General features: G+C 35.6%; 3 protein-coding genes across 6 annotated transcripts; all 3 read right to left on the bottom strand.

Moving 5' to 3' along the window:
• Positions 1–827: 827 nt before the first annotated feature.
• LOC103998840 (polygalacturonate 4-alpha-galacturonosyltransferase) lies at positions 828–8,392 on the bottom strand. Of its 2 annotated transcripts, XM_009420444.3 has the most exons (10): positions 8,118–8,391; positions 6,849–6,883; positions 6,708–6,767; positions 5,462–5,599; positions 5,254–5,359; positions 5,124–5,167; positions 4,414–4,748; positions 3,976–4,333; positions 3,306–3,893; positions 828–1,448 (listed from the first exon to the last, which is right to left on the bottom strand). In XM_009420444.3, exons 1-10 carry the CDS (start codon positions 8,281–8,283, stop codon positions 1,173–1,175), a joined length of 2,106 nt encoding a protein of 701 aa, XP_009418719.2. In that variant the 5' UTR covers positions 8,284–8,391; the 3' UTR covers positions 828–1,172. The 2 variants fall into 2 exon arrangements, with proteins under 2 accessions (XP_009418719.2, XP_009418721.2); XM_009420446.3 differs by lacking the exon at positions 5,462–5,599 and having other exon boundaries at positions 8,118–8,392.
• A 639-nt stretch (positions 8,393–9,031) lies between these two features.
• LOC135593718 (two-component response regulator-like PRR95) lies at positions 9,032–15,230 on the bottom strand. Of its 2 annotated transcripts, none has more exons than XM_065083957.1 (8): positions 14,853–15,230; positions 12,961–13,122; positions 12,725–12,855; positions 12,451–12,603; positions 11,797–11,947; positions 11,392–11,701; positions 9,650–10,388; positions 9,032–9,409 (listed from the first exon to the last, which is right to left on the bottom strand). In XM_065083957.1, the coding sequence occupies exons 1-8, from the start codon at positions 15,079–15,081 to the stop codon at positions 9,278–9,280; spliced, it is 2,007 nt and encodes a 668-aa protein (XP_064940029.1). In that variant the 5' UTR covers positions 15,082–15,230; the 3' UTR covers positions 9,032–9,277. The 2 variants fall into 2 exon arrangements, with proteins under 2 accessions (XP_064940029.1, XP_064940030.1); XM_065083958.1 differs by having other exon boundaries at positions 11,392–11,698.
• A 5,821-nt stretch (positions 15,231–21,051) lies between these two features.
• Positions 21,052–24,664, bottom strand: LOC135593717 (non-specific lipid transfer protein GPI-anchored 9-like). Of its 2 annotated transcripts, none has more exons than XM_065083955.1 (3): positions 24,277–24,664; positions 23,926–23,958; positions 21,052–21,415 (listed from the first exon to the last, which is right to left on the bottom strand). In XM_065083955.1, the coding sequence occupies exons 1-3, from the start codon at positions 24,599–24,601 to the stop codon at positions 21,312–21,314; spliced, it is 462 nt and encodes a 153-aa protein (XP_064940027.1). In that variant the 5' UTR covers positions 24,602–24,664; the 3' UTR covers positions 21,052–21,311. The 2 variants fall into 2 exon arrangements, with proteins under 2 accessions (XP_064940027.1, XP_064940028.1); XM_065083956.1 differs by having other exon boundaries at positions 21,052–21,403.
• Positions 24,665–24,983: the final 319 nt, after the last annotated feature.

Below are 24,983 nucleotides of genomic sequence, written 5' to 3'. Positions count from 1 at the left end.
ATGGATCTCCAAAAAGACAATGCTTATCAGGTGGGCGAATGTAGAGTATCGTATCCAAAGAAAAGGTCGATAAAGACCACTGGTCAATAGTACTGGTCTAGTATGTTTTGATTCCATTTGACTTATTTACAATATTTATAAATACGTTTTATAGTGTTTTTATTATGGTAACCAAAATATTGTAACAGACCAAAACGATTGTAATAAGCCAAAATACTATAATAGGCGTGTTAACTTTTAAGAAACGGATTTTTTTTTAATTAGGGGTACTATTTGAGAAAAATCGGTAGTATTACTTGAAAAATACCTAAAATATAAATATTTTGTAAGAAAATTATCTTTGTTTTTCAAAAATATTTTAAACACAAGCATACTTAGAAAGTTCATATAATACTATCATCATCATCATCAATTCTGATTTCCCAAAACCAAGAACGAAAATCAGCAATTCCAATTTAGTTCGATTCAATTTTAAAACTAAATCGAACTATGTATGGTTAGGGCTTATTTGGGGTTTTACCATGATACATTTTAAAAAAAAAAATTTCAAGACCATACACTTGTAGGTTCATTATTTTACTAGTTTCATTGTTGCCAATATGAAGTGTATATATACCATGCAATCCAACAAAGCAACAAAATGGAATCGATTCTCCATCACCGGATAATTTTTTTGGTATCAGCGTAGGCTCCATCAACACGGAAAATGATGATGCATTCAGGATCTAAGCCCTACATAGACTTACGATCATCCAACTCCATGGAAGATAAGCATGATAAACTACTTTTACTGCTCCTTAACGAGGGAGAAGCTCAACGAACACAAATGCAAAACAATATAAATCCGCATGCCCAGAACACTATTCTTTACAGGTAATATTGTCACAAAAAAAGTTCCTGCAAGAAGAGAAAAGAAAGTACATGAAAAGAGAGTCCGAAACTGCTTCCCTCTTACCATCATAAAGTTTCTACATGTACTGATACACAATAAACCACTGGGGAATCTCCCTCCATCAAAGGGGCTCAAACAACAGGGGGAAATTTACACAGGAGGAGAATAACGTCATGGGATGTAAAATTGATTCATGGGAATAGGAAATAAGATGGACAAACCATTACCTTAACTTCTTCAGCAAGTGGAGCTTTTTTCTGGCCTGCACTTCTAATTCTTCCTATTCACTTAGCTTGCATCCCCGAACATAAGGGTGATCATACTTGATGTACTTGGTCCAATATGGCCTGTATTTGGTCATTGCCAGCTCCAACCAAGGTTTCATGTTCCCATTATAGTGGACGACGGCAGCGTTTTGTATCTCTGAGTGGTCAATGCTAGGGTTATAACCCAAGCCAAGAACATGCCATGATTTGTCCAGCGGGTGTGTCAGTTTATAGAATGTCAGTAGTCCTGGAGGAAGAGTCCCGAGTTTCCACAGCACTCTATCTTCATTCTAGACATCAAAGAGGGAGAAAAATAATTATTAAAACTATAACTAAGTGCTCCTTATGCGCTTATGTAATGGCATATAAGAATACATGCATGCAATACAGTGATAGAAAAATGCTGTTGGAAATTTGAGTATGTCTACATCTGCAAATTGGTTATAAATATTATGAAAAACTAAAAATAATTTGCCAAGGACAACTGATGTAACATGTTCTTTGAAACATATACAAAGTGACGTAACTAACAGTCATTCCTACAACAAGGCAGTATATGTCGACTCATAATTATATGTCCCTTTTAATATCTCCATACAAACCAAAATCCTATTAATAAATAGGAACACATCCCCACCAGTTCCCAAAAAATATAAATTTGTATCAAATTGGAACTGGTAACTAATCCCAACATGGAAGCATTGAAAAAACTCATATAAGCAAAAAATCTCAGATATCCTTGATCATGAGACATATAATTGTCACTATAAATAAGAACCAAGATTCCAACAGTAGTAATTAGTATTGACATAATAGAACTAAGTGGGTCGATCAAATATCCGAACTTCTATCAGCTCAAAGCTCTTAGATTATTAAAATGATGACTATTTAACTGGCACCACAAGACGAGGTCAAACATTCAAATTAACCCCTCATTTAATTTAAGTGTCACGTGAACAAGGAAAAAGACTGCATGTGCCAAGCACTAGAATTAAGTGAGCCATGTCACATCCATGGACTTAGGCGGGCAGTGACTAAAATTCAGCATAGTTACGCCAAGATTCCGATTAAAGCATTTCACTTTAAAATTGCCAATGAAGCAGTAATTTGTCGGGATTATGTGTTATTGTATCTGAAGTGAAATGGATGCCAAACTTCAGAAGAATTAGCAAAACCAAAGGGCTGTTATGTCTGAAGTCATTGTATCTGAAGTCACTTCTATAAACAATTCTAGTGGAAGTGAGACCACCATGTAAATATGCATAAAAGAAAACTGCAATGGAAGTTCAGTATATTTACAATATATTCTAAATTAAGAGTACAGAGAAAAAATATAGTATGCAGAATGCTATAAGATCACCATGCCAGTGAACCTCAGATGAGAAAACAATTTAATCCATCGAGGATAAATGGTACAACAACCCAAGTTACTATGCTTAAAATTGCAACTAATTGCTACTAAGACAGGAATAATAGAAGGATCGTTACAATGAAGAAAGCTTCAAAATTTATTATAAGAAAGGGTAACGGTGGAGTTAAAAGTTTGTAGCAATACAGAATAGAGTACCGATGGGTCCCCTCAAATAAATAAACTGTCAGATAATATTTTTCAAAAGCTAATCAGATAATAGACTGTCAGATAATATTTATCAAATGCAGACAACAAGGAAAATAGACTGTCAGATAATATTTATCAAAAGCTAATGTTTCCAACACAAGAAGGGCACATAATTAAACATACATGTAGAATAAGACATTCCAGATGCTAATCAGAGGAGAATAGATCTGTGGCCTTAATCCTGCATGCTGAATAAAATCATAATGCTATTCTATGAGAAGGAACAACAGTTATGGTAGTTATAATGCTTGTTAAACCAAAACACAGGTTTGTGTGCAGTTTCTATTATACTGAGTTAAATTTTCTGATTGTTCATATAGAAACTGCATAGAACTTAAACACATGCCAATGGTCATGTCACTGCATGAAGACCTATTAGCAGTTTTATATTCAAAGTTAAGAAACAAAAGCATGATAAGTTCCAATTGTAATGCACCTTTTTATCCTTAAGTATACATGACATTCTTTATACATGCATCATATTCAACTTTGAAGAACTAAATGATAAAATATTATTCCATATACTTACCATGTTTTGCCACTTGTGATAAATTCCAGTTATATCTTTCTTCTTCCACTCCTTAAGGTCAAAGATATTCATCCCATATGCCCAGCCACATGAATTAGGATCAAAGTTTCGAGCAATATGAGGGTTTGAGAAATTAAGATACTTGTCAAAACGGTGGAAGCTCTCACCACAGGTCTCCACGGCACCATTTACATTGCCTTTAAGGTCTACAGACCATAATGCTGTCAGATCCTTCTGGACAACAATGTCATCATCAAGAAACAAGATTTTATCCAACTTGGGATAAACCTCCGGAAGATAGAACCGTAGATGGTTCAGCATAGACAAATATTTTGGATTTCGGTACTTCAAATTGGAAGAACCTGCTGATAGAGTTGTCGGATGATCAGCTTTGAAATAGTACTCTTTCATAGCAGCAGATTCGAGTTGTCGTAAAACAGGACAGTATGAAGAGTTCAACCATTTGAAATCATCAACATTTTCTACATGAATAGTTGCATTCCCTGGAGGATTTAACAAAAACCACATGTTCATTGCTCCAATATTCAATTTATCAGTAACCAGATGAAATACATGTTTGGCTGGCTCCTGTAATAAGAACCACATGTGTGTCAGAAAGACAATATTCAAATTCAAAACTTAAAGAACAGAGAAATCAAGTAGATGCTACCTTAGCATTCATGATTGTTGAATTGACAACTACCGATGCAGCCAGAACATTGTCAGAGAAGAGAGCATAATGGTAAAGACTTGGATTTTCTAAATTTTCACTCCTAGGAAATTTTCTTTTCTCTGGAGGGAGAAGGTAATAGTCTATAGTGAGGCGCATAGATAAGCAATGGATTCCATTGGGAATTGTCTTTGCAGCCAATTGGCTAAGAAATGTGCTTTGCTTCTTCAAGCTCCTAACTTGTTCATCAGCAGACTGAAGCATCACTCTGAGCCTCTGAATTACTGCCTTGCAGTCGTACAAAGCTTCTCTCGCTCTTGACAGAACTTGGCCCATTGCTTTTATCTTCTCAGGAGCACTAGGAAGATGTGGATGTAGAAATATTTATATAAATAAGCACATACAGAAAAATTATATGTATATGAAAAGAAATATCACCTGCGATGGAGGTCAGAATCAGCATTGGCCTCTCCAACGGCACGTTGGCTTTCCTTGATTCGAGTTAGCAATTCCTGGTAAAGATCAAGCCTGTTCTTTGATTTAGCAATTACCATATAGACTCTTGCCATGATTATTTGGTCACGCATTAATCGAACTGTTGAATCAGAATTTTCATTTTCATTGTCTCGTCTCCATATACTATATTTTCCCAGGATGGCAGAGTCCACTGCTTTTGAATGCTCAATAGCAGCATTTTCAAGCTTAACCAGTGCCTCATCGTCCTGTTGAACCAACTCCATTGCCCTCTTCTCTCGCCTCTTCTCTCTCAGTTGCTAATACATAAGAATACCAAACAGAGATAAAATGATAAAAAGAGAATTTACGTTGAATAAGCAAAGTGATAAGCAAATATTTCTAAACAATAAAAGAATTTAACAGAAAATACTTGTGGGAGCCTGATACACCAGGTCACCTGTTTCTTTAAGTTGTGAAAGCATACTTGAAGCAATTAAAGGTTAACTACTTTTTTCAAAGGCCTTTCTAAGCAACTAAAAAACATGTGATAAAAAACAGTAAAATTTGACAATATTGATATCATTCTCAAGAAAATCCCAAATAAAAATAGCAATAATATTAATATTCGAATGCTATTTAGACAAATGAATGAATCCATGTAACAGACTAAACATATGAACTGAAACAATTACCCTTCTAGCTACTTTGGCAGGTGAATCAAGAAGTTGATGTCCATCTGCATTACAAAGAGAATTGAGTTGTTTACTGGGAGACAGAACAATAACAAAACTTTTGTAATGGAAACAGGAAGCTAATAATTACCTAAATTATCTTTAGAATCTTTATTTGCAGTAGGTAAAGAAACAACCCGAGCATCATCCCCCATTTTGAAAGATGTTTTCTCAGCATCTGAAGCATTTTGAAGTGTCTTCAAGAAGATGAACATAACAACATTAGCAGGAAAGTTTAAACCATTACATTGCATTAAACCAGATAATTTTAGCATAAAAATGGAAAAAAATAAATTTACATCTGTTACAGTCAGATTATTCTGGCTAGCATGGTCAGCTCCATCAACTTGCCATGAGGAAGAAACATGATTTTGTCTGAGAAAATCAAGACTCCACTGTCCCAACTCATGCCGGCTTGCAGATATCGCTTCAATTACCTGGTGAAATGTAATACATAGGATTGAAAGTTGAAATAGGCCACGATGCAGTAGTAGATCACAATCTTTCTCTCAAGCCAATGCTGTTGAGGCAGGTATTGGCCTCTAAGCAGTGGGAGACTCATCTGATCTAAACAGGATTGACCAAAACAGATACCAACTTTTGCAATATATGGGGCCCATGTGTGGGTGTATGGTACCAACTTAAAATTATATAAACAAACAAGTTAGAGAAATACCAAATAAAGAAGATAGAAATTTGGGAGGAAGAGGAAAAAGGATGACAACCTAGGCTGGCGAAATAAATTCTGGTGGTTAAACCACAAGATAACAACGTGCAGATGGAAATAGCAACTTTCCCATTGCTGGCAACTCTCTGGTCTGGAAGTGGCTTCCTCAGGGTAACAAAACTAGCAAGAAGCAAGTTACATTTGTTTAAACAGCTCTATATTTGACATCTTGAGCAAGGTCTTAAGTTGCAACCTTATATCTTAAGAACTGTTTTAATCATTACAGGGTTAAACCAAATATTTTTCCCATCCTAATTCCTTTCAGCAATTCTGATGACAAATAATAACTGATAAGGCTATTGATCAAACGAAAGAACAAAGAAGAAATTGCATGTAGTCACCATATTAATCTCTTGTAGAATTTTTTCAATCTTCTTTGTTTTTTCATAGTATTAGTTCTTGTACGTATGTAAAAGACATATAGATAACATACTGGATAAGTTTTTCCCAATGATAAAGTGCACAGTGCGCACAAACATGATCCAGATAGTCAAGCAAAATTCCAGTACCATCAGTATACATCTATAGATAATGCACATGTAGCTGTGTCTTACAAAGAGAACACACAAGATAAGTTCATCGTACAGCCACCAAATAATTTGAAAAGAGAAAGAAGAGAGAAAGGAAACCCAGGCCCCCATCGCCTCATAATAGCAGGTAATGACTAATGTACAGTATAACTAAACAAGATAACAAAGTAATACCAGCAATCATTGGGCACATATTCTAAGGCAACTAAAAGATTTCATACAATAACCACAAAAAAATGTAACTAATCCTGAACAAGCATATTTGAGCATCTCTCACTAGTCACTAACCTCTTTTGTCAGAATAGGTTTTAGGTGCTGGATCACCAACTGTTCTCTCCAGTCTGCCGCCTGTGGAAGAGTGAGAAGTGAGATATACGGCAGTTGCATTTCTTGAGTAGAAAAACAACAAATATGCTCAAGGCTAACTACCTTTTTGCTTGAGAAGTTTGGACTGCCTGTTTGATCTGTATCAAGGACAGAAAAACACCAATGTACCTCAAATAGCATCCATTATTCACGAAAATATTTACATGCAAAATAACATAAATAGAGTTTCTCAAAAGCATCTTTTAGTAATTCATAGCAAGGTTCCTAATTTTGCTCAGACTGGTATGTACCAGATGTTATATACCACTCCGCATGTGAACAAGCACGCGGACCAACTATTTCTAAAATCATCTCTTCAAAAAACTTAGCAATATCTATTTCATCCTCTGTTCCATCCCACAATTACCCTACCACTTATATTCCAACTTTATTTAAGTCCTCAACCTCCAAAGTCCCAATTGTCCTATACATTCAAACATAATCCACCAACACCCTGAACTGCTAAGAACTTGATGTTATTAAGCTACCAAGCATTGGAAACTAGTGGTTCAAAATCACAATCAAGTAAAAGTTATTCAAGACCCTCAAGACCGGCATGTGTTTGCAATGCTATTTTATCTTCAATACTTTAAATTGGTTTTCTGTAAATCAAGTATGTTTTACCGAATGCTCCCTTCTTTGTTTTGCTTTTTGTTTTTGGTTTTCTTTTCTATCTCCAATGCCTTAAGCCTTAACATCCTTCCAGTTGTATTACATTAAAGTTGGCCAGAATCTAATCATGCATAATCTCCAATAGGATAGCTCATTGGATACTTTCACTTTACTCTTAATTTTGTGACCAGTTGTTGTGTTAACGTCTCAGAATAATATATATATATATATATATATATATTAGTTAAAATATAACTAGATCTCGTTTTAGCTTCAGATTCTTGGACTCTGTTTGTCAAATACCTAACAACAATGCCAAACGACTAATACCAGCAGCTTTAGGTACACACTATACGGCTCCTGCGGTGAGGTACCGAGCATAAATCAGAAGGGTATCCGGAGATAAATCAGGTTCCACAAACTCATGCTAAAAATTGTGGGCAATAATCATGCCAGGGAATTCGAGAATGAGGTGCCCGAGAGCCGGATCCGAACCTATTTGGTACATCATAACCATCGTACACGCAAGATCTTCAAGAAAATAACCAAATCACATCTTAAAAAAGCATGTTCAATCCAGATCTGAGTGTTTTAGTGGCTCACAAACCCAGATCTCAAGAAAAGCAATCGAACCTCAAACAGAGACAATCCAAGAAAATAAGAATCCCATTAAGTCGACGGCGAGTGAGCGAGCCAGCGAGGAAGGAGTCCATGACTCACCGGGGGAAACGAGGGTGCGAGTGCTGCGCCGGGCCGCAAGGACGAGCAAAGGGGCGAGAACAAAGAAGAAGAGGAGCAGCACCACGGGAGGACGGAAGCCGCTGCTGCCGCCGCCGCTCCTTCTGCCGCCGCCTGCGGCCGCTGGGAGCCTCTTCGATCGGGGCATCGGCGCCCGCTTCCAAGCCGAAGAGTACAGGAGAGTCGCAACAACGAACGGATTCCTTTTAATTACAGGATTACCCTTTCCTGGAGTGGATGACAGAGACGAGAGTGACGAACAAGTGGCAGCGAATCGAAACAGAATCACGTTGGGTTGCGGTGAGACAGTTCGAGCTCGAACTCGAGTGGCAGCGAATCGAAACAGAATCACGTGCGGTTGCGGTGAGACAGTTGGAGCTCGAACTCGAGTTCTTGTTCGTCTCGGGCTCGGCTCGATCGAGATTGCACCGAGTCAGCCAGGATTGACAAGGACCCGATCTCAAAATAATGTAGCCTCGTTTAAGTCAAATACAACTTGCTTCAATCGTGCCCGATCTTGATCAAAACTCGATTTTAAATTAATAAATTTGGATATTTGTGTCATATTATTCCTTCTTGTCTCGTTATGGACATAAGCTTGTAGGCGATGGGATTAAATAATAATAATAATAATAATAATAATAATAATAATAATAAAATTGAAGATATTTTGAACTCAAGTTGCTGTACCAAAGTGAATCAAGGATCGAGTTTGTTTAAATTATGAGGAAGCTTGTGTCATAGACCATGAAAATAAGTTTGCATGTGCTGTAATTATTACGCTAAAATTTCTAAAATGAACTTGCAACAATATAGAATGAAATTTAATAAAGAAAACATGAAAGCTAATACTATTTGAAGGCATACAACTACATAAATAACAGACATAGCGTATATGAGCAAGTGACTTGCTCTAGCCACCACATTTCTTGAGATCTCTAATGACAAATATTACACTACATTGCATACTGTTACTGTATCAACAACCAAGAGTGGTGTTTCAAACCGGAAAAGAAGGGCATACGAAGCAAATCTATCTTACAAAGCAAACTTGTCACAAGATCTATGATGTTAGTGCAGCTACACTGGTCAACTACCGAAGATCATATGGTCAATGTGATTTAGATGGTATGAAAGCAAAACTATGCGGCAGCTGACTCGCTTTGAAGGGCACCTGCTTGCCCTGGTTGAGGTTCCGGTCTCTCTTGACGAACAAACTGTCCCTTCACTCGAGGACGCTGTTCGGAAAGTAGTTTTCTGCTGTGGTAGCGAACCTGCCAAGATCAAAATCAGTAACCACAAGTCAGCAGTCGACATACAGCTAATGATATGATTTCACTTATTGTTGTTATCAATGATGAAGTGCACCTCTAATCTTTTCTCAAACAGAAATGTACAGGGTTCAGCTTAATACATACTACCATTATAAGTGAATTAAGTTATGACATTACAAAGCATTTCTTTTCCTTCTATGAACTTGCTCTAGGGACTTTGAAATTTTAATGAATCAGTACCTTCTTCTCAAAGCATCTTTCTTTCCTCTTCAGTCGGAATTTATTCAAGGCAATTTCCCTTTGGGTTAAAAAATGACAATCTTCTGGTTTTGATCCATCACAAGTCAGTTTACTCTCATCATTTCCTGTCACTGTTATGGGCCTGAAAACATGTGTTGCAGACGTGTGTCCAGTAGTTCCACTGAGAACACTCCCACATTCACTGCTTTTAAAATTTCTGCTACCATTGCATATGCTACTGCTACCACTTTCTCCTTCTGCAGATGAAACTTGCCTCTGTTCATCGAGTTGCATAAGTTCCTCCTGCTTTCCTGCAGAAGGGTAGCATGAGCTTCTGACATTCTCCTCATCAGGAAGGTCACATTGCACAGAGTTGCAATTCTTTTGGCAAGGTTGGATTGATGAGTTTGTCTGCATGGTTGCTTCCCGCCATATTGATGGATTGGTACTCCAAAAAGGATGACCTGACTGTGGATAGAACATCTGTTGCATTCCTGTACCATACCCAGAACTCGAAGGCATGCTTCCAACAGGAAGAGGAAATGGAATAACTCGAAGTGGGGTGCATTGAACTGCCATTCCATCTTGAACTGAAGGTCCCACATCTGAGGACTTAGTCTCTTCCGAATTCCCCCTAGAATCCCAGTCTTTAAGAGGCTCAATAGGCTTGAGTCCATTTGTTTCGGATGATGAGTTATTTTGTTCCAACATGGTAGGTATTACCATCCTACCGGTGTACCTGCAGTATACTATAATTTGAGTGGCTCTACGATAAATTATAGATGTAAGGCAATATCTCAAATAATTCAATTTTCTTTCATTAATAATTAGCTAGCCATTATTTTTTAGAGAAAAATCATCCATAAATTACACAGATCAGAGGAGGAAATGCTCACAACAAATCAAAAAGGGAAATGGGTTGTTGCTCAATATATGCTACTTAAAAAGGATAACAATCACAAAGAAGAAAAATAAAAAATAATCAATTAGTCTAAAAGAAAAAAGCCTCTCACTGGAATTTGTGACATCATATTCTCGATGTTACAGCTACTGATCATTCAGAAGTGCCAACTGTAGTCTATAACAAGCAGAACAACTGCAACTAAGAACCAGCTAAAAGAAAATGTAAAAGATATAGAAAGTCAATTCTACATCATTCCTCCTAAAACCTAAAATCTTAATATCTTCTTCCACTCATTTCCATTCTTTAGACATCTATCTGAAATTTGACTATTATTCTAAGATGGAAGATGATGAAAAAAATTCTTATAATCAGTCATATGCATGGCAGGATACTATGGTCTACTAGCACAAAATTCCAACAGGAGGTACTAGATCATTTCAATTCATGTAAAAAAGTGAAGCTTATGCTGCATGTTTAACTTAATTGTTCACATCAGTTCACTTCAGATCTTTGAGACTCCACTAATAAGATGAATAGAAGCATACACAATTAATCAGATGCTATGGACATCATTGAGCTGCTCATACATAAGAAAACAAGTGAGCCCAATTAAACCTGATAAAACACCAAGCCTTTTCACAGTGTAAAGCCGAACCTTGAAGCTAGCAATACATCAAAGAACGTAACCAAGTGAAAGAAAGCTGATCACAGTTAGAACTTAGAAGGCATTTTCTCATAAAATCACAAGATCATTTCAGAAAGTGCTATGAGTTACTAATAGAAGATGAAAAATATTATGTCGACTATAAAGAGAATTGAAGTATAATGAAACACTCACAGTGAGAATGCTGACGAACTTGAATGGTTCCATATGTTGGAGCCACCACATTCTTGCTTCTCAGGGAATGTTCCCTCATATCTTTTCAAAGAAAGCTCCAAATAAGGTGCAGCACTTAACTTGTGCTTAACATTGGTAACATGAACAATGTCTCTAGAGGGGAGTCTACCCTGTGGTTGATTATCAACCACATGGACCAAATCATCATCCTTAGAAATTATTTCATGATGACATTTCTGGTCATAATTCTTATTGTTGGTTTTTTTGTAGCCCAAGCATTCTTGTACCTCATCAACATTTTCACTCGCTGCTGCGGCACAATAAGTTTGCTTAGCAACAGTTCATATGAGTTGCATGAAATGCTAAATATAATAAAAAATAAACTATGAACATGGAAAAGAGTACCAGTAATTGAATTTTCATAATTGAATGATCCATTGTCCATTTGAATATTCCCTCCATTCTGAGTCATAAATGCATCCACTACTTTTGTCTGCTTAAGCTTCAGTTGCTTGTGTGTACTTTCAGCTTCCACATCTGACCTTGTACAAGAGCTCTGCACAACAGGTGGAAAAATGTGCAGTGTCTATGTCAATCTCCATGTACAAGTCTACACTAAAACACATGATGTCAACAGCATGCAACACTTCATCAAAGATGCTGACCTACATTTCGCAGGGGAAACTATAATAAAGGAACGAGGAACAATCTTGATGTTCAGAAAAAAAATATATATAAAGCAATTTGACACCTGGGAATATCAAAATATCCACAGTAGGACTTATTATTATTGATCTACAAACAAATATGTGTAGGAAAGCCACATGGGGAATTATGTAAATTATATGTGCCCGTCAGGCTATGTATAGGAGAATAAGTAGATGTCCAGCAGTCTTGTAATAGGAAAATTGATTTTTTCACACATTAAGTTTCAAGAGTGCTGCTGATCATATAAGACCTCACCACGACATAGACAGTGCCCCACCACAGCATGGAGATCTTATCATATTTTCTCTGAACTAAAAGTAAAACGATATATTGTGTGAAGAAAAATCTTACTTGAGCATCACTCCCTTGCTCACCAAATTCCTTATTTGCCTGCACAATAGCAATATTCTCAATCGAATGTTCTTTTTCACCATAATGAGCTTTCATTTTATGCATTGCCTCATGTTTGTCTTGAATATTATGTGTGCCACCATGTCCATCTACCTGATAAAACATACAATAATGCAATGATCAATTTATGCTAAAATACTAGGGGTTATATTTGATTAAAGACAGTGGATAACCTAGAAGATAATAGTATGACTATGATGCAAATGAAGCTTACAATTTGCCTTCTCCAGACATGCTGCCATAAGTTCCTCAACTCGTTCTTGCGGATTGGCTTAATGAGAAAGTCCGCTGCACCTTTCAACATGCATTTGAAAACCATGCTGATGGAATCATGCGAAGACATCACTGGATGAATCAAGGAAGTTTTGAGTTTGTAACTCAGGAGGAAGTGTTGCTAAGAACTATTATAATAAACATTATTAGAAAAAGTCAAAGTTGATTGCATCATACTTATGACTGGAATGTTCCTGCAGCTCTCATGATCCATTATCATGGTGAGAAGGCCAAACCCTGAGATTGATGGCAAGTCAACCTCAGTCAGAACAAGGTCTACACTCTGGGGTTTCTCCATCAACACATCCCATGCCTTCAAGCCATCTGATGCTGCAGCAACTGTTGAATAACAGGCAAAGAAATTTAAAGAAATTCTCTGTTATAAGATATCAATTTATCTTAAAATAATACATGCAGCACTTCAAGATTGTGTGTTTAGCACATCTAAAAGGAGAACACATGAACCATACTTCTGTGACAATAAAATTCTTCATAACATCTGAGATTAAAGTTGCATCTGGTCCTTACACTTATCATCAAAATTTGACCTTATTAATTTGCCAGTACAGAGACTTGAGATAAGTAATAGTTCTGAAGTTTCGTTTAAAATCAAATGTTGCATTATACTGGATGTAATAAAGTGATGCATTCCCTTAACAGACCTAACTGACACACTGGAATACTGAAGAATGGGGGTTGACTATCAGTCTGATTCCATTGTGACCTCTAGGTTCACCACCACAGCCATACTGCTGGCAATGGGTTAAAAAAAAAGCATCTGAACCAAGCTGTATCATATGTCATAATAAACTTTAATTCATTATGCATGCAGAGTACCATCTTATATAATTTTATATCATCTTGATTGCTCAGTTTTTCCTTTCTCTCTACCTTTATAGAGGTCGAGGATGGGGAGCGAGGAGTCGGCCGGAGCCTAGAGAGGTCATCTACTTCGAATTTAGGCCCATAATTTTTTATGTTACGTGAATTCTCTTTCCTCACTGCTGTTTTCTCATTCTAATTGCATATGTTATGAGTCCTAGTCGTCCAACTTTCGAGCAACAGTTGATATATAGACCAGCTTAGAAAGTGAACTACATGAGGATAAGATCCAAACTTCAATTTATCTCGATTCCAAAAACTAATAGGAAACCTATACTATACAGAAGACGTGGACCTCTATTTTCACGGTAGATGTAGAATCACAATAATGATAACAGATTTGCACATAGAAATTTATGGGTGGTTTAAGCCTAAATAATAAAGTTAGAGACACCAGCAAATTCAATACCAAGGCGCCACTATGGGTCTTTATCACATAAATAATCAAAGTTGTCATTAGTTATACGTTGAAGTAGTAACTCATCAAAGAAGTGCAGAAATGAACCAACTTACTCCCGAGACAACTTCAACTACCTAGATCCACTCAATCCCACTTTCACTTTTCATGGGAAATTCTAGAATTTTCATCTGAGGGGATACAAATTGGTACTTTCATCAACTTACCATAAATAATATGCCAAAATCTCCTCTAGTGCAAAGCTCCATAAATGCTCAGACTTTACCTCGCAAATTTTTTGAATGATAGGCCAATTCCACACTCACAGCAACAAGCAAAGTAACATTCAAAATGAAGTTTCAAAAACTAATGGTGAAAAAATCTCATATCCTACTTTGCAACTTCAAACTAGTCTAAAAGTTCAACCAAAGTAAGATACGAACATTTTCAATACTTCAAAGCCAAATTAAGAGAAAACGAACGAATTTAGGTCGTACAAAAAGAGCAAAGAAATAAACATAGTCAATATTCGACACATATTCCCTTTAGAAATTCGATCAATGACGAAAAAAGAAAACATTTCCTATTTCCAAGGCCAAATCAAGAGAAAAAGAACGATTTGGACCACACCAGATGAACGAATTTGACCAAACCATTGTCAACCCCCAGTTTCTTTGACAGAAACACCCTCAATCCTATATCTGCTTGAATTCGAAGGAACAGGCATATCAATGGCAGGGATCACATTCTTAGAGGATCAGCGAAAGAAGGGAACACAGATGAAACAAACCTCTGTAGCTACACTTCCTGAGGAGCGCAGCGATGATCTGCCGAGTAGAATCGTCCCCTTCCACGAGCAACACCCTCACCGGCACCCTCGGCAAGAACCTCTCCCATCTCAACGCCACCCCCTTCGCCCCCTCCCTTTCCTCCTCCGCCTCCTCCTCCTCTACCCATTCTCTCACCGCCATCGCCTCCGCCTCGTCCCTTCTGCCCTGTCCCTCCTCTTTTTCCCCCATTTCCACCTCCTAAACCAATCTCCTTCCTCTCTCTCTCTCTCTCTCTCTGACGCCTTTCTTTCGAGAAGAAAGGGAAAAGAACAGCTACGGCGATCTCTTTGTTGGCCACACTCTTCCACCTCTTTGTAGGTGCGGTATGCGACACCCCCGCGGTCCGATCCAGCGCCTCAACCAAACCCCCCAAGGAAATATCTTCCCCTCGCCTCACCAGACGTCCCTTCGATCGACGTGCGTGGGGCCCACCTGACGTGGCTCTAGTTGGGCCACCCGTTCGGATCTTTCCCTCTCGGCGCGGCCCCAAACTGGCCGTCCTCGTAGCGACGCGTGTCGCGAGCAATCGTCCCCGAAGAAAGATATTTCGAAGCGCGACGCGTGGCGGCGCGCGGTGGGAGGGGGAGGGAGAGGAGCGGGGTTCGTATTCGTGGTCGTGGTTCGACCATATCCCGTGGGCGGGTTTTGGGGATGGCGGATGGCGGGTTTGGGTATGCGGTTACGGGAGGATGTGATTTCACGACGCGGGTCCGGTAAGTTACCACTGGCTATGATCTGTGGAGCCCGCTGGTGGCGACGTGGGGTAGCAGAGCACCGGGGTGTCGTGTCTCCAGTGGCAGGCCGGCGTACGAGGTTTTCGTGCCTGGCGACTGGTCGATTACACTTTACGACACCAGAAACGAAGAGGTCATTGGCTCTCCTTTCACTCGTCCATTTGTTCCCCTGGAGCACCTGCTCCATATTTTCTTTCATCTTTTTTTGATGAAATTATATATAAATATAGAATATATATATATATATATATATATATATTCCATTAAATTAATTTTATCATATATGATTATAAAATCCAAAATTTTATTAGTTATCATTTGACTATTAATTAAAATTATAAATGATATAATAATAATATTATTTAAAAATATTAGAGATGGTTTGGATAATAGCTAATGCTAACTGTGACTAGTGATTAGTGAGATAGATATATGTGGAAGATCGAAATATTTATAATAAATAAAAATAAAATTTTTCAAATTTAAAAATTATGGATATGTAAAAAAAAATCCTTACTACTTTTATACTGTAATCACCGATGATTTTTCTTATATAATATAAATCAAATTATCATAAATAATATATTATTTTATTTAAATTATTATTTTTTATTTATGGTTAAAGGAATGATTAAGATTGATTTACTTAATCATGTGAACTTTATTGATCAATTAAATTATTAATTAATTTATTTCCTAATGAATGATGTAAGTTTTAGAAAGTAAATAATTTAAATTTTATTTTTATATGTGAATCATAAGAAATAGATATTACAACCCTATCTTCACATGTGAAAGTAAAATAAAAATTAAATTATTGTTTTTTTTTTAGGAGAGCTCTTCTCTTATACAAAAGGGCTCTTCTCTTATCTTTCCATTAGAGATCATATATTCTTTTATTATCTATTTTTATTCATATTTTAAAATTTTTAATATTAAAATTATTATAATTTATATGATGTATAATAATATTTTAACTTTAAATTTTTATGATTAATAAATAATGATCATTGTGATGTTAGAATGATTAATTAATTTAATAATAGTTCTAATTCATTTAATTATATATATATATATTAATTATGTTTAAATTTTTATGTTTTAATTAATTTTAAATTTAGAATCATGAATCTAAATTAGTTAATTTATGAAAAAAGAATAAATTTGAGATTAATTATTATTTTATAATATTTAAAATATTTTTAAAATATAATAATCTAATTTAATAAGAATGATCAAATTGGAGTATGAGTTAAGTTTCTTTCGTCAAACTAGTAGCCCATGTGACTAGATATAACTTAACCCATGTGATTATGTATGATTCAACTCATGTAGCTAAGTATAATTCAACTCATGCGGTCAAATATTGTCCAACTCATATGGTTATGTGGCTAGATATAACTTAGCATATATGGTAAAGTATAGTTCAACTCATGTGATTAGGAATGACTTAGCCTATATATCTAAGTACAACGTAACCCATATGGCTAAGCATGACTCAATCTATATAGCCAGGTATCACATAACCCATGTGGCCAAATATCACCTAGCTCTTGTGGTCAAATATGATTCAACCCATGCGATCATGTATAACCTAACACATGTGGCTAGGCATGATCCAACCCATGAGCCAAGCGTAACCTAGTTCAATGGTAAGACTCAACCTAAATTATGAGTGAGATTCAGTAAAGCCCTCGAAACTATACTTGCCCAACTATTCAATTGACACTAGATACATTGTCATCCCTCTGTCTAGTCTCTTATACCTCAACTCAATTTGCCACTTGAGATAAGCATATGTGGCGCACATTACTTGTCTAGGGCTTAGGTGGGTCATTTTAGTTTGGGTTAACACTATATGATAATCCAATTTCCTTTCTGTTTATTGGCTTGAGCTTATTAGTTGATTGAATTAAACATATTTGATCGGTTCAAACCTGTTTAAAGTGATTTCAAAACAATTGACTCGTTCAAACCCACTTAACCTAATTGAAATCAATCAAATCTAAATTAGATCGATATAGGATATTTCAAACAAGTTTTATAAGGATTTGAGGTTGGTTATGTTAAATCCTAATTGCATTGAGTTTGATTCAAGTGAATTAAGTTATTCTAATTAAGGTTCTCATTAATTGAGGACTATTGATTTGATGAACTGAATGTGTCATTTAGAAATGATTAGTGATTTTTTTTTATTTTTTAGATTAAAATGATGATATTAATATTGTTATTATCATATAATATATTTGACTAGACTGAATAATTCACATTGCAAGTGTAACATATGAAAGAAGTTACGAGTTCATTAAAGTGTAGATGCACCAATAGACAAACCCTAGTAGGTCATATATGGTCCCTAATAATATCTTATTATATTGTTTCTTAGATACATATATGAATGAATGACGAATGTAAATGAATGATCATGACTAACTATGTATCATTACCAAGAGAAGATAAAACGATTACCTTTAAGGATTATTGGACAATCAAATATGATGGTTAAACGATTTTTCATTTACTGTTAGAATAAAGGATGAATACCATTGTATCCATTGTTAGGAGTATCATATGGGTTTTCTCCGTCCGTTGTTAGAAGGAATCTAATATGCTTATCCATCCGTTATTAGAAAAGTGTACTATCAAATATAATATATTGAGGCTTGGGTGAATGATATTTTTTGTCACCTATGATTCTAGTAAGAAGATATGATTTTTCTTTTAGTTAAAAAAAATTAGCGTCGGTAAAAATAGAGATTTGAATTCAACGATTAAAAAAATTCTATAAATTATGAAAAATAAAATGATAATTTATTTTTTTTATAAATTTAAGATGTGACACACACCTTTTGATTTTTCATTACATCTCTTTCATTTTCCGGATCAATATTTCAATTTCACTTTTTTGTGTTTCACATATTAGTTCATATCATGTTTTCTATTACGTATTCGAGTTGTTAAATATCATGTAGTATAGTGGTAGGATGGTTTATGCAAGCAAAAATAATAAACTAGCAATTTTTACCATGTCACTAAATAACGAGACTAATGTAGCTATTTTTATTTATCCTTGTAAAGTTAAATTGCCTCAAAATAAGGCATACAACAATTATAATAAATTTTATGTTTTCTTTAGTGGATAAGTTTATCTTAGCATGTAATCTTAATTCATTCTCATTTACTGGATTTAATCATGTTCATTTAGCCATTAAAAATTACCCAATTGAAATTTAGAAGGAAGTAACTAAGAAAATAAAATGAATGTTGTAAAAAAAAAACTAATTTTTAGATAATCTACTCTCTAAAATTTCGACATCTGTTTAGCATGGCGATCAAAATTGACCCTATCATAATTGAAATAATTTCTTTTGTTGAGATTAATACCTGTTGTAATGAAACATTATTCTCTATAATAATTTTTATCCCACCCAGTGTAGATTAGAAAGAACAAACATGTAGTGACATCCAATAAGTTCTTGGTTGGACCAGCAAACAGAAGATACAATTGAGGATTGCAGTTGGTTCACAAGTTTTCTATTGGAGGATAAACCATGTGTCCAATTTATAATACCATCATAAATTCACAATATTAGGGAGACCAACTTGTACTTTATGGCCCCCCTTAGTTCCATCCATGATCATATGTCCAATCACAACCATTATATGCAAATATGATAATATATTTTAGACCATGAGAAAAAGGAAATTGAGAGGTCAAAGATGGTGATGGTGATGGTGATGGAGTGGTGTAGATGTGTGGGTCTAAATGAAGGTGGAAAATATTCTTGTCATATATTTTTAAATGATTAGTAGAGAAAACATAAAGGGTTGAGCTCTTTTTTTTTAAAAAAAATCCATGTTTGATTTTATAGCAAGAAGACATGTGTCTTTAGTGTACAAAATAAAGTTTGCTAATGAACTTGAATATAAAATTTAATAAATTTTAAGTTTTAAATATTATGTATATGAAGGATAGTAAGTTACTTAGGCATAGATACAGTAATAAAAAAATAAATCAAAGAGAAATATTATACTTAAAATGTTAGAATCATAAGTGAGATTGAAATATGAGTTTAAATAAAAAATATATCATTATTAAACCAAATTAGATTGAATTGAAGTTTTTATAACCTTATAATTATATTAGTAAAAGGTAAAAAAAATAATATCCAATTAGATTAAATCCTAGACCTAAAGGTAACCTCTTAAATACCTCTATCTTGTTTAGCCTCATTCTCTTTACCAACTTGATAACGTTTTTTTTTTCCTTCTTCAGTTATTCTTTCAGTTTTTCTAGTAAATGTTAAGAAATCCTAGCTATAAATAAGGTTGAAGTAAGAAAAATCTAACTCTTCCCAAACTATATCTATGATTTCGATTTTATAGATTATACACTAATATTTTTAAATGTTTTGAGTAACTTAGACTTCAAATATATATTTAATTTTTAGATATATTTTATATAAATCTTTTCTAATTTTAAGACCTCTTCTATGATTTTAATTTGATACATAGAGTTATGAGTGTCCAAATCTAAGGTACTCCGAATCCCCTATTTTCTAAGAAATATTATATAAATCTAGTATGCGATAATTTTATATAAATTTGGTATGTCGATAATTTTAAAATATTATATATATAATACGATATATATCCACCTAAATAAAATTATAAAAGCTTATCGAATGATTATTTACTATAAATTATATTTTACAAGAAAGTGAACATGTGCAAGTTTATACTAGTAAATATATGAACGAGGACTTATGAATATTTATAAGTACATACATTTGGATATATTATATGTGTATGTTTTTCTCTTCGGTTATAATTATATACAAATATAAATATATATATATATATATATACACACACTAGGAACCTTTCATTTTGTTCAGTAAATTAATATATTTTATTTTAAATATTATCTATACTCTTATTGATAAGAGTAAAAAAATTAAAAAAAAATAATATTTTATATTAATCATGCATATAAAATATAGATGAGACTAGGATTAAAATGTTATAATAATACCAAATATGTTGGTTATTTATTCATCATGGTAATCTACTACCCTTAGAGAGAAGCTAAACAATAACATACACCAACACCAACTTAACAATTCTACACATCAAGCTGAAAACAATGTTTAACTGATCTGGCAGCATTACATTGAGAAGCTAAACAGCCTTCTTTTGGACTATCCTGACTTGCGACTCCATTTCTGCAACCAGTCTTTCAATCACTTTCAGATAACCAATGTGTTGATTAGTGAAACATGTTCATAGGCCAAAAGCTGAACACCAAATAATCAAATGGAGTTGCATGAAACATTTCTTTGATATGTGACACGACTTGTTTTCTTTAAAAGAATGGGAAAAAAAATTACAAAAGCATCACAAACTGGTTAAAAGCAAGCAAGCATTTAACAATGCATACTTAAGATTCATGATAATAGGTGAGTCAGAACATTGGCATAAATAAGAAACATGATATTGGCTCAAAATCCACAAATGCAATTTAACCGCGAGGTACTTAATTGTTCTGCACAGGAACAACCCACACATCCCTTCAGCTAAAATATTCAAACTTGAAAAACTAAAAAATAAAAGATTACGGTTCTGCAGATCGTGCAATTGGTTCCCTCATCAATCATCATTTTTCTAGCTGCTCGAAGGTCACTCCTATGCAATGAGTGACCACCAGCATAACAGTAAGCTCACTAAACCAGGCAATCCAATTGAAGCCACCCCATGAGCAGAGTTGTCACTTTTGCCTGCGGGAGAACCTGACATCAATGTCAAGCAATTGTTCAAAGCACAAATGAGCATAAACAATCAAGATATTGGATTTTACTTGTCATGATTTTTATTCCCCATCAATCTTAGTTTTGAAATGCAATGATGTGTTTACTTACAATATTTTTCAAGAAAATTAAATTTTATTTGAAACATGATTACTAATTTAGAATAGAGAACTGTTTGTTAAAAATGAAGTCTTCCAATTTATCAATTTTTTATATGCTCATAAAAATTATAAACAGCAGTTTTCCTAAATTTTTACTATTATAAACCTATGCCAGTAAAATCACTTAAATCATAGTATATGTCACAATATTACTTAAATCATTAGTCACTGTTCAATATGATATCCAACAACCTACATGACATCTAATAGGTGATCTATCTATCGAACCCGGACTGGGCAATAACCCAGCAAAGACAAATATTAAAATATTTAAAAAATAAAATAGAAAATAATAGGAGAATACAATGTAAGTTCAGAAGACATGATGGAACCAGAGACAAAATGGTCAGTATGCACAACACTCAGATTTCTAGGTAGAAATGATAGAGATTTTTCTGCAACTTAAGCCAAACAGTAACAAGTAACTCATAATGGTATCTACAAGGAAGAGGATCAAAGAGAGAAGAAAGATTGAACATAAAACTGAAGAGAAGAAACAATGAGGGCAATTCCAATAGTAACATGCCCAGTGTAGAGAGACAAAGCAATCGAGAAAGGAGTTGAACTTTTGGGTTAGGTTCAGTTTAGGTCTTAAAATGGAATTGAGCTCAGACATAAAGCGATGGCCCCTGCTAGATTGCGGCTACAACTGATGGTGAGAAATGAAATGCATCTAGCACTATTTTCCAGGAGAATCCAAAATTAGAAATTTAGTGAATCTGAAATGGTCTGACCAAGAGAATATGGTCAGGCTAAAAGAAGAACAAGATTATACATTAATGAAAGTCCACTACTGATATATATCATGAAGGTAAAAAATAAAAAGTATATCTTGATTTGATATTTAAGTGCATCTTCATGTGACATCTTTGCATCTTCGCGCGACATCTTTGTAAAATATGTATTGTTTTCCTGATTTGCACGTCAAAGTGCTGTTATGTAAATGCATGTCTTTTATGTTATCCTCATGAACATGTGTGAACATGCACACATGCTTATATGTAATATGTTATATACATCTATATGTATAAATATAATTGTAGAGAAAGAGTTTCTAAAAAACCTGCTACATAAATAGTCTAAATTTTCTACAAGGAACACATTTTGTTGAACAACATGGTAAGTGTTTGACATGGTGTGCATCAAAGGGCTTCAATGGTGTTGAAGAGGACATTTGGCCACATCAACGTGGCAAGTGCTTTTGACATTCTGTTTGACAAAGGGTGGTAGAAAGAATCTCTTTGTACAAAACAAAGCATAATATTGGTCAGAATGTTCAGTATAAGGGACTACTTATTGCTAAAATAATTGAAAAGTGGTGGGTCAAATATATCACATCCTTATATAGAACTGTCTAGTTGGAAAGGCAAGAATCTCCATGGCAAAGATGTCGGGCTACATGCATTGAAACACTTGACAGAGGATCAATGCCAACTAATAACAAGAAGGATGAGTGAACAGGTTTGTTCATCTTGCAATTAAAATGGAAGAGAGTCCACCACAAACTGATGATGCTGATAATGCTGAACTAAGAAACAAGCGATGATAAAGTAGCAAGAAACCAAAGGATCAGAAATATATAAAGAATTGACCAAGAATGAGTGGCCAAATGTTTGGTTGGTACCAGAGATGGCACTAACAAGGTGAATTGTTGTTGAGTTCAAAACATTTACATGATCTTTTTCATACTTTCCTCAAGTAGCTGAGATAAAAATAATAATAATCATGTCGTATCTTGTGATAATCATTCTGCCCAGTGACGTACTCCACATGTTTGTTCCAAACTGACACTAAATAACTTGAGGAAAGAAACCGACAATTTTAATTCATCAATCCGATGACATATTGTCCTAAAAGGGCTACTTATTTTCAATCACTGCAAAAAAAAGCAATGAGGTAGGCTGCAACAAATCTTCCTGAATCCAAATATTGCTATTATATTTGAATTGTTTCAAAAAATAATCCTTCAGATTCATATATTTTACACAGAATATTATCCAAACAACTGCAGTGTTGGCCGCCTAATTAAGCATATAATCGTTACACATTTCTTTCGCAAAGTAAAAATGGGTAACCAGAGTGCTTTAAGCATTACAAGATATCTTTTTATTTTACGTGTCATTATCATGAAATATGTAGACAAGTTTCCCAAACTGATGCCTAAAATAAACTATTTTGCAGTTTGCAAAGTCAACAAGAAATTGTCTACCTTGAACACCAGAACTCTCTAGGAGCAAAGTATACCCAACCATACTAAATGAATAAATTATTTTTGACAATTCATATCGTTTGAATTTATTAACAATAAATAAATAAATATTGATGTCTTACTAGTGTTGTTCGTAGAGGACGACGGAGGTGTAGCTGCAAATCAAACAGAAAGTAAGTCAAAACAAAGTTAGCCTATCTCATAACAGGATATATTTAAAAAAGGAAAAAATAAAAATATGATCTTTTCATTGAAAAATAACGAAAAATCCGTAAATGTTAGTAAAAAAATCCCTTTTCCGCGAGCATTTCATCTATTCGATATACCAATCGATGGGTACCGAAGCATCACCAGCCGAAACCCTCCCGAGGGTCAGATTGGGCGACCGGCAGGGGCGGCGGATTATAGTAATCCACCCAGGTTCTGATAAAGCAAAATTGGAAAAGGAGGGGGGGAGGCGGGCATAGCAGTACCGCTGGGTGAGGCTGTGACAGTGGCGCAGGCGCTCTGGTCAGCGTTGACGCCGCAGCGCTTGGCCATCTGTAGGGCCTGGGTGATGTTGACATTGAAGGCCTTGAGGACAGCGGTGTTGTTGAAGAGGGCGCAGAGGCAGGGCAGGTCGTCCTTCGCCTCCTGCTTCAGCGGCCCGCAGCACGTATCCGGCGGCGTCGTCGAGTTCAAGTATTGCGCACAGCCCACCAGCTTCGACGCGCACTCCGGCGTCGACTGCGCCGCCGATCCCGTCGCCGCCGCCGCCACCACTATCATCGTCATCGCCGCCACAAATCTGATGCCCATCTCCGCTCACTTCCCTCTCTCCACTTCCCTGATTCCCCAACCCTGCCTTTTCGATGCGATCGGCGCCCCCTTGATATAAAACAGCGGGACAGGATCATCTGCGTGAGACATGGCAGCGTTCGCAATTGCCCAATCGCACGGCGTAAGATTACTCGTCATTTTTACGGGTCCCACTTGTCCTATCGACCCCAACCGCGCCATGTGGCGCGAGAAGCCTGATGAGAATAGGTGAACCGCACTCGATACACGTTGACCAGATCGACGGGACGTAACGCACCGACTACCGGATCACGATGATGATGACGCTCCAAAAGGCCGAAGTGTCAAGATGTGTGCACCAAACAAAGCTACCTAGAAGTTTACCTTCATGATGAAGCGTACT

Source organism: Musa acuminata, chromosome BXJ1-9 (assembly GCF_036884655.1).
Source record: "Musa acuminata AAA Group cultivar baxijiao chromosome BXJ1-9, Cavendish_Baxijiao_AAA, whole genome shotgun sequence".
Lineage (NCBI taxonomy): Eukaryota > Viridiplantae > Streptophyta > Magnoliopsida > Zingiberales > Musaceae > Musa > Musa acuminata.
The sequence above is the reverse complement of the archived record's forward strand: the minus strand, read 5'-3'. Positions and strand labels throughout refer to the sequence as shown.

Excerpts from the sequence above, each read along its gene's own strand:
- LOC103998840 (XM_009420444.3), bottom strand. The coding sequence starts at position 8,283 with ATGCCCCGATCGAAGAGGCTCCCAGCGGCCGCAGGCGGCGGCAGAAGG. Across the intron at positions 6,884-8,117 it reads TCGCACCCTCGTTTCCCCCG|ATCAAACAGGCAGTCCAAAC; the intron begins GTGAGTCATGGA and ends TCCTTGATACAG. Across the intron at positions 4,749-5,123 it reads CTGCCAAAGTAGCTAGAAGG|CAACTGAGAGAGAAGAGGCG; the intron begins GTAATTGTTTCA and ends CTTATGTATTAG.
- LOC135593718 (XM_065083957.1), bottom strand. The coding sequence starts at position 15,081 with ATGGGGGAAAAAGAGGAGGGACAGGGCAGAAGGGACGAGGCGGAGGCG. Across the intron at positions 13,123-14,852 it reads CAGGAAGTGTAGCTACAGAG|TTGCTGCAGCATCAGATGGC; the intron begins GTTTGTTTCATC and ends GTTATTCAACAG. Across the intron at positions 10,389-11,391 it reads AGTTCGTCAGCATTCTCACT|GTACACCGGTAGGATGGTAA; the intron begins GTGAGTGTTTCA and ends AGTATACTGCAG.
- LOC135593717 (XM_065083955.1), bottom strand. The coding sequence starts at position 24,601 with ATGGGCATCAGATTTGTGGCGGCGATGACGATGATAGTGGTGGCGGCG. Across the intron at positions 23,959-24,276 it reads TGTCACAGCCTCACCCAGCG|CTACACCTCCGTCGTCCTCT; the intron begins GTACTGCTATGC and ends TTTGATTTGCAG. Across the intron at positions 21,416-23,925 it reads GTCCTCTACGAACAACACTA|GTTCTCCCGCAGGCAAAAGT; the intron begins GTAAGACATCAA and ends CATTGATGTCAG.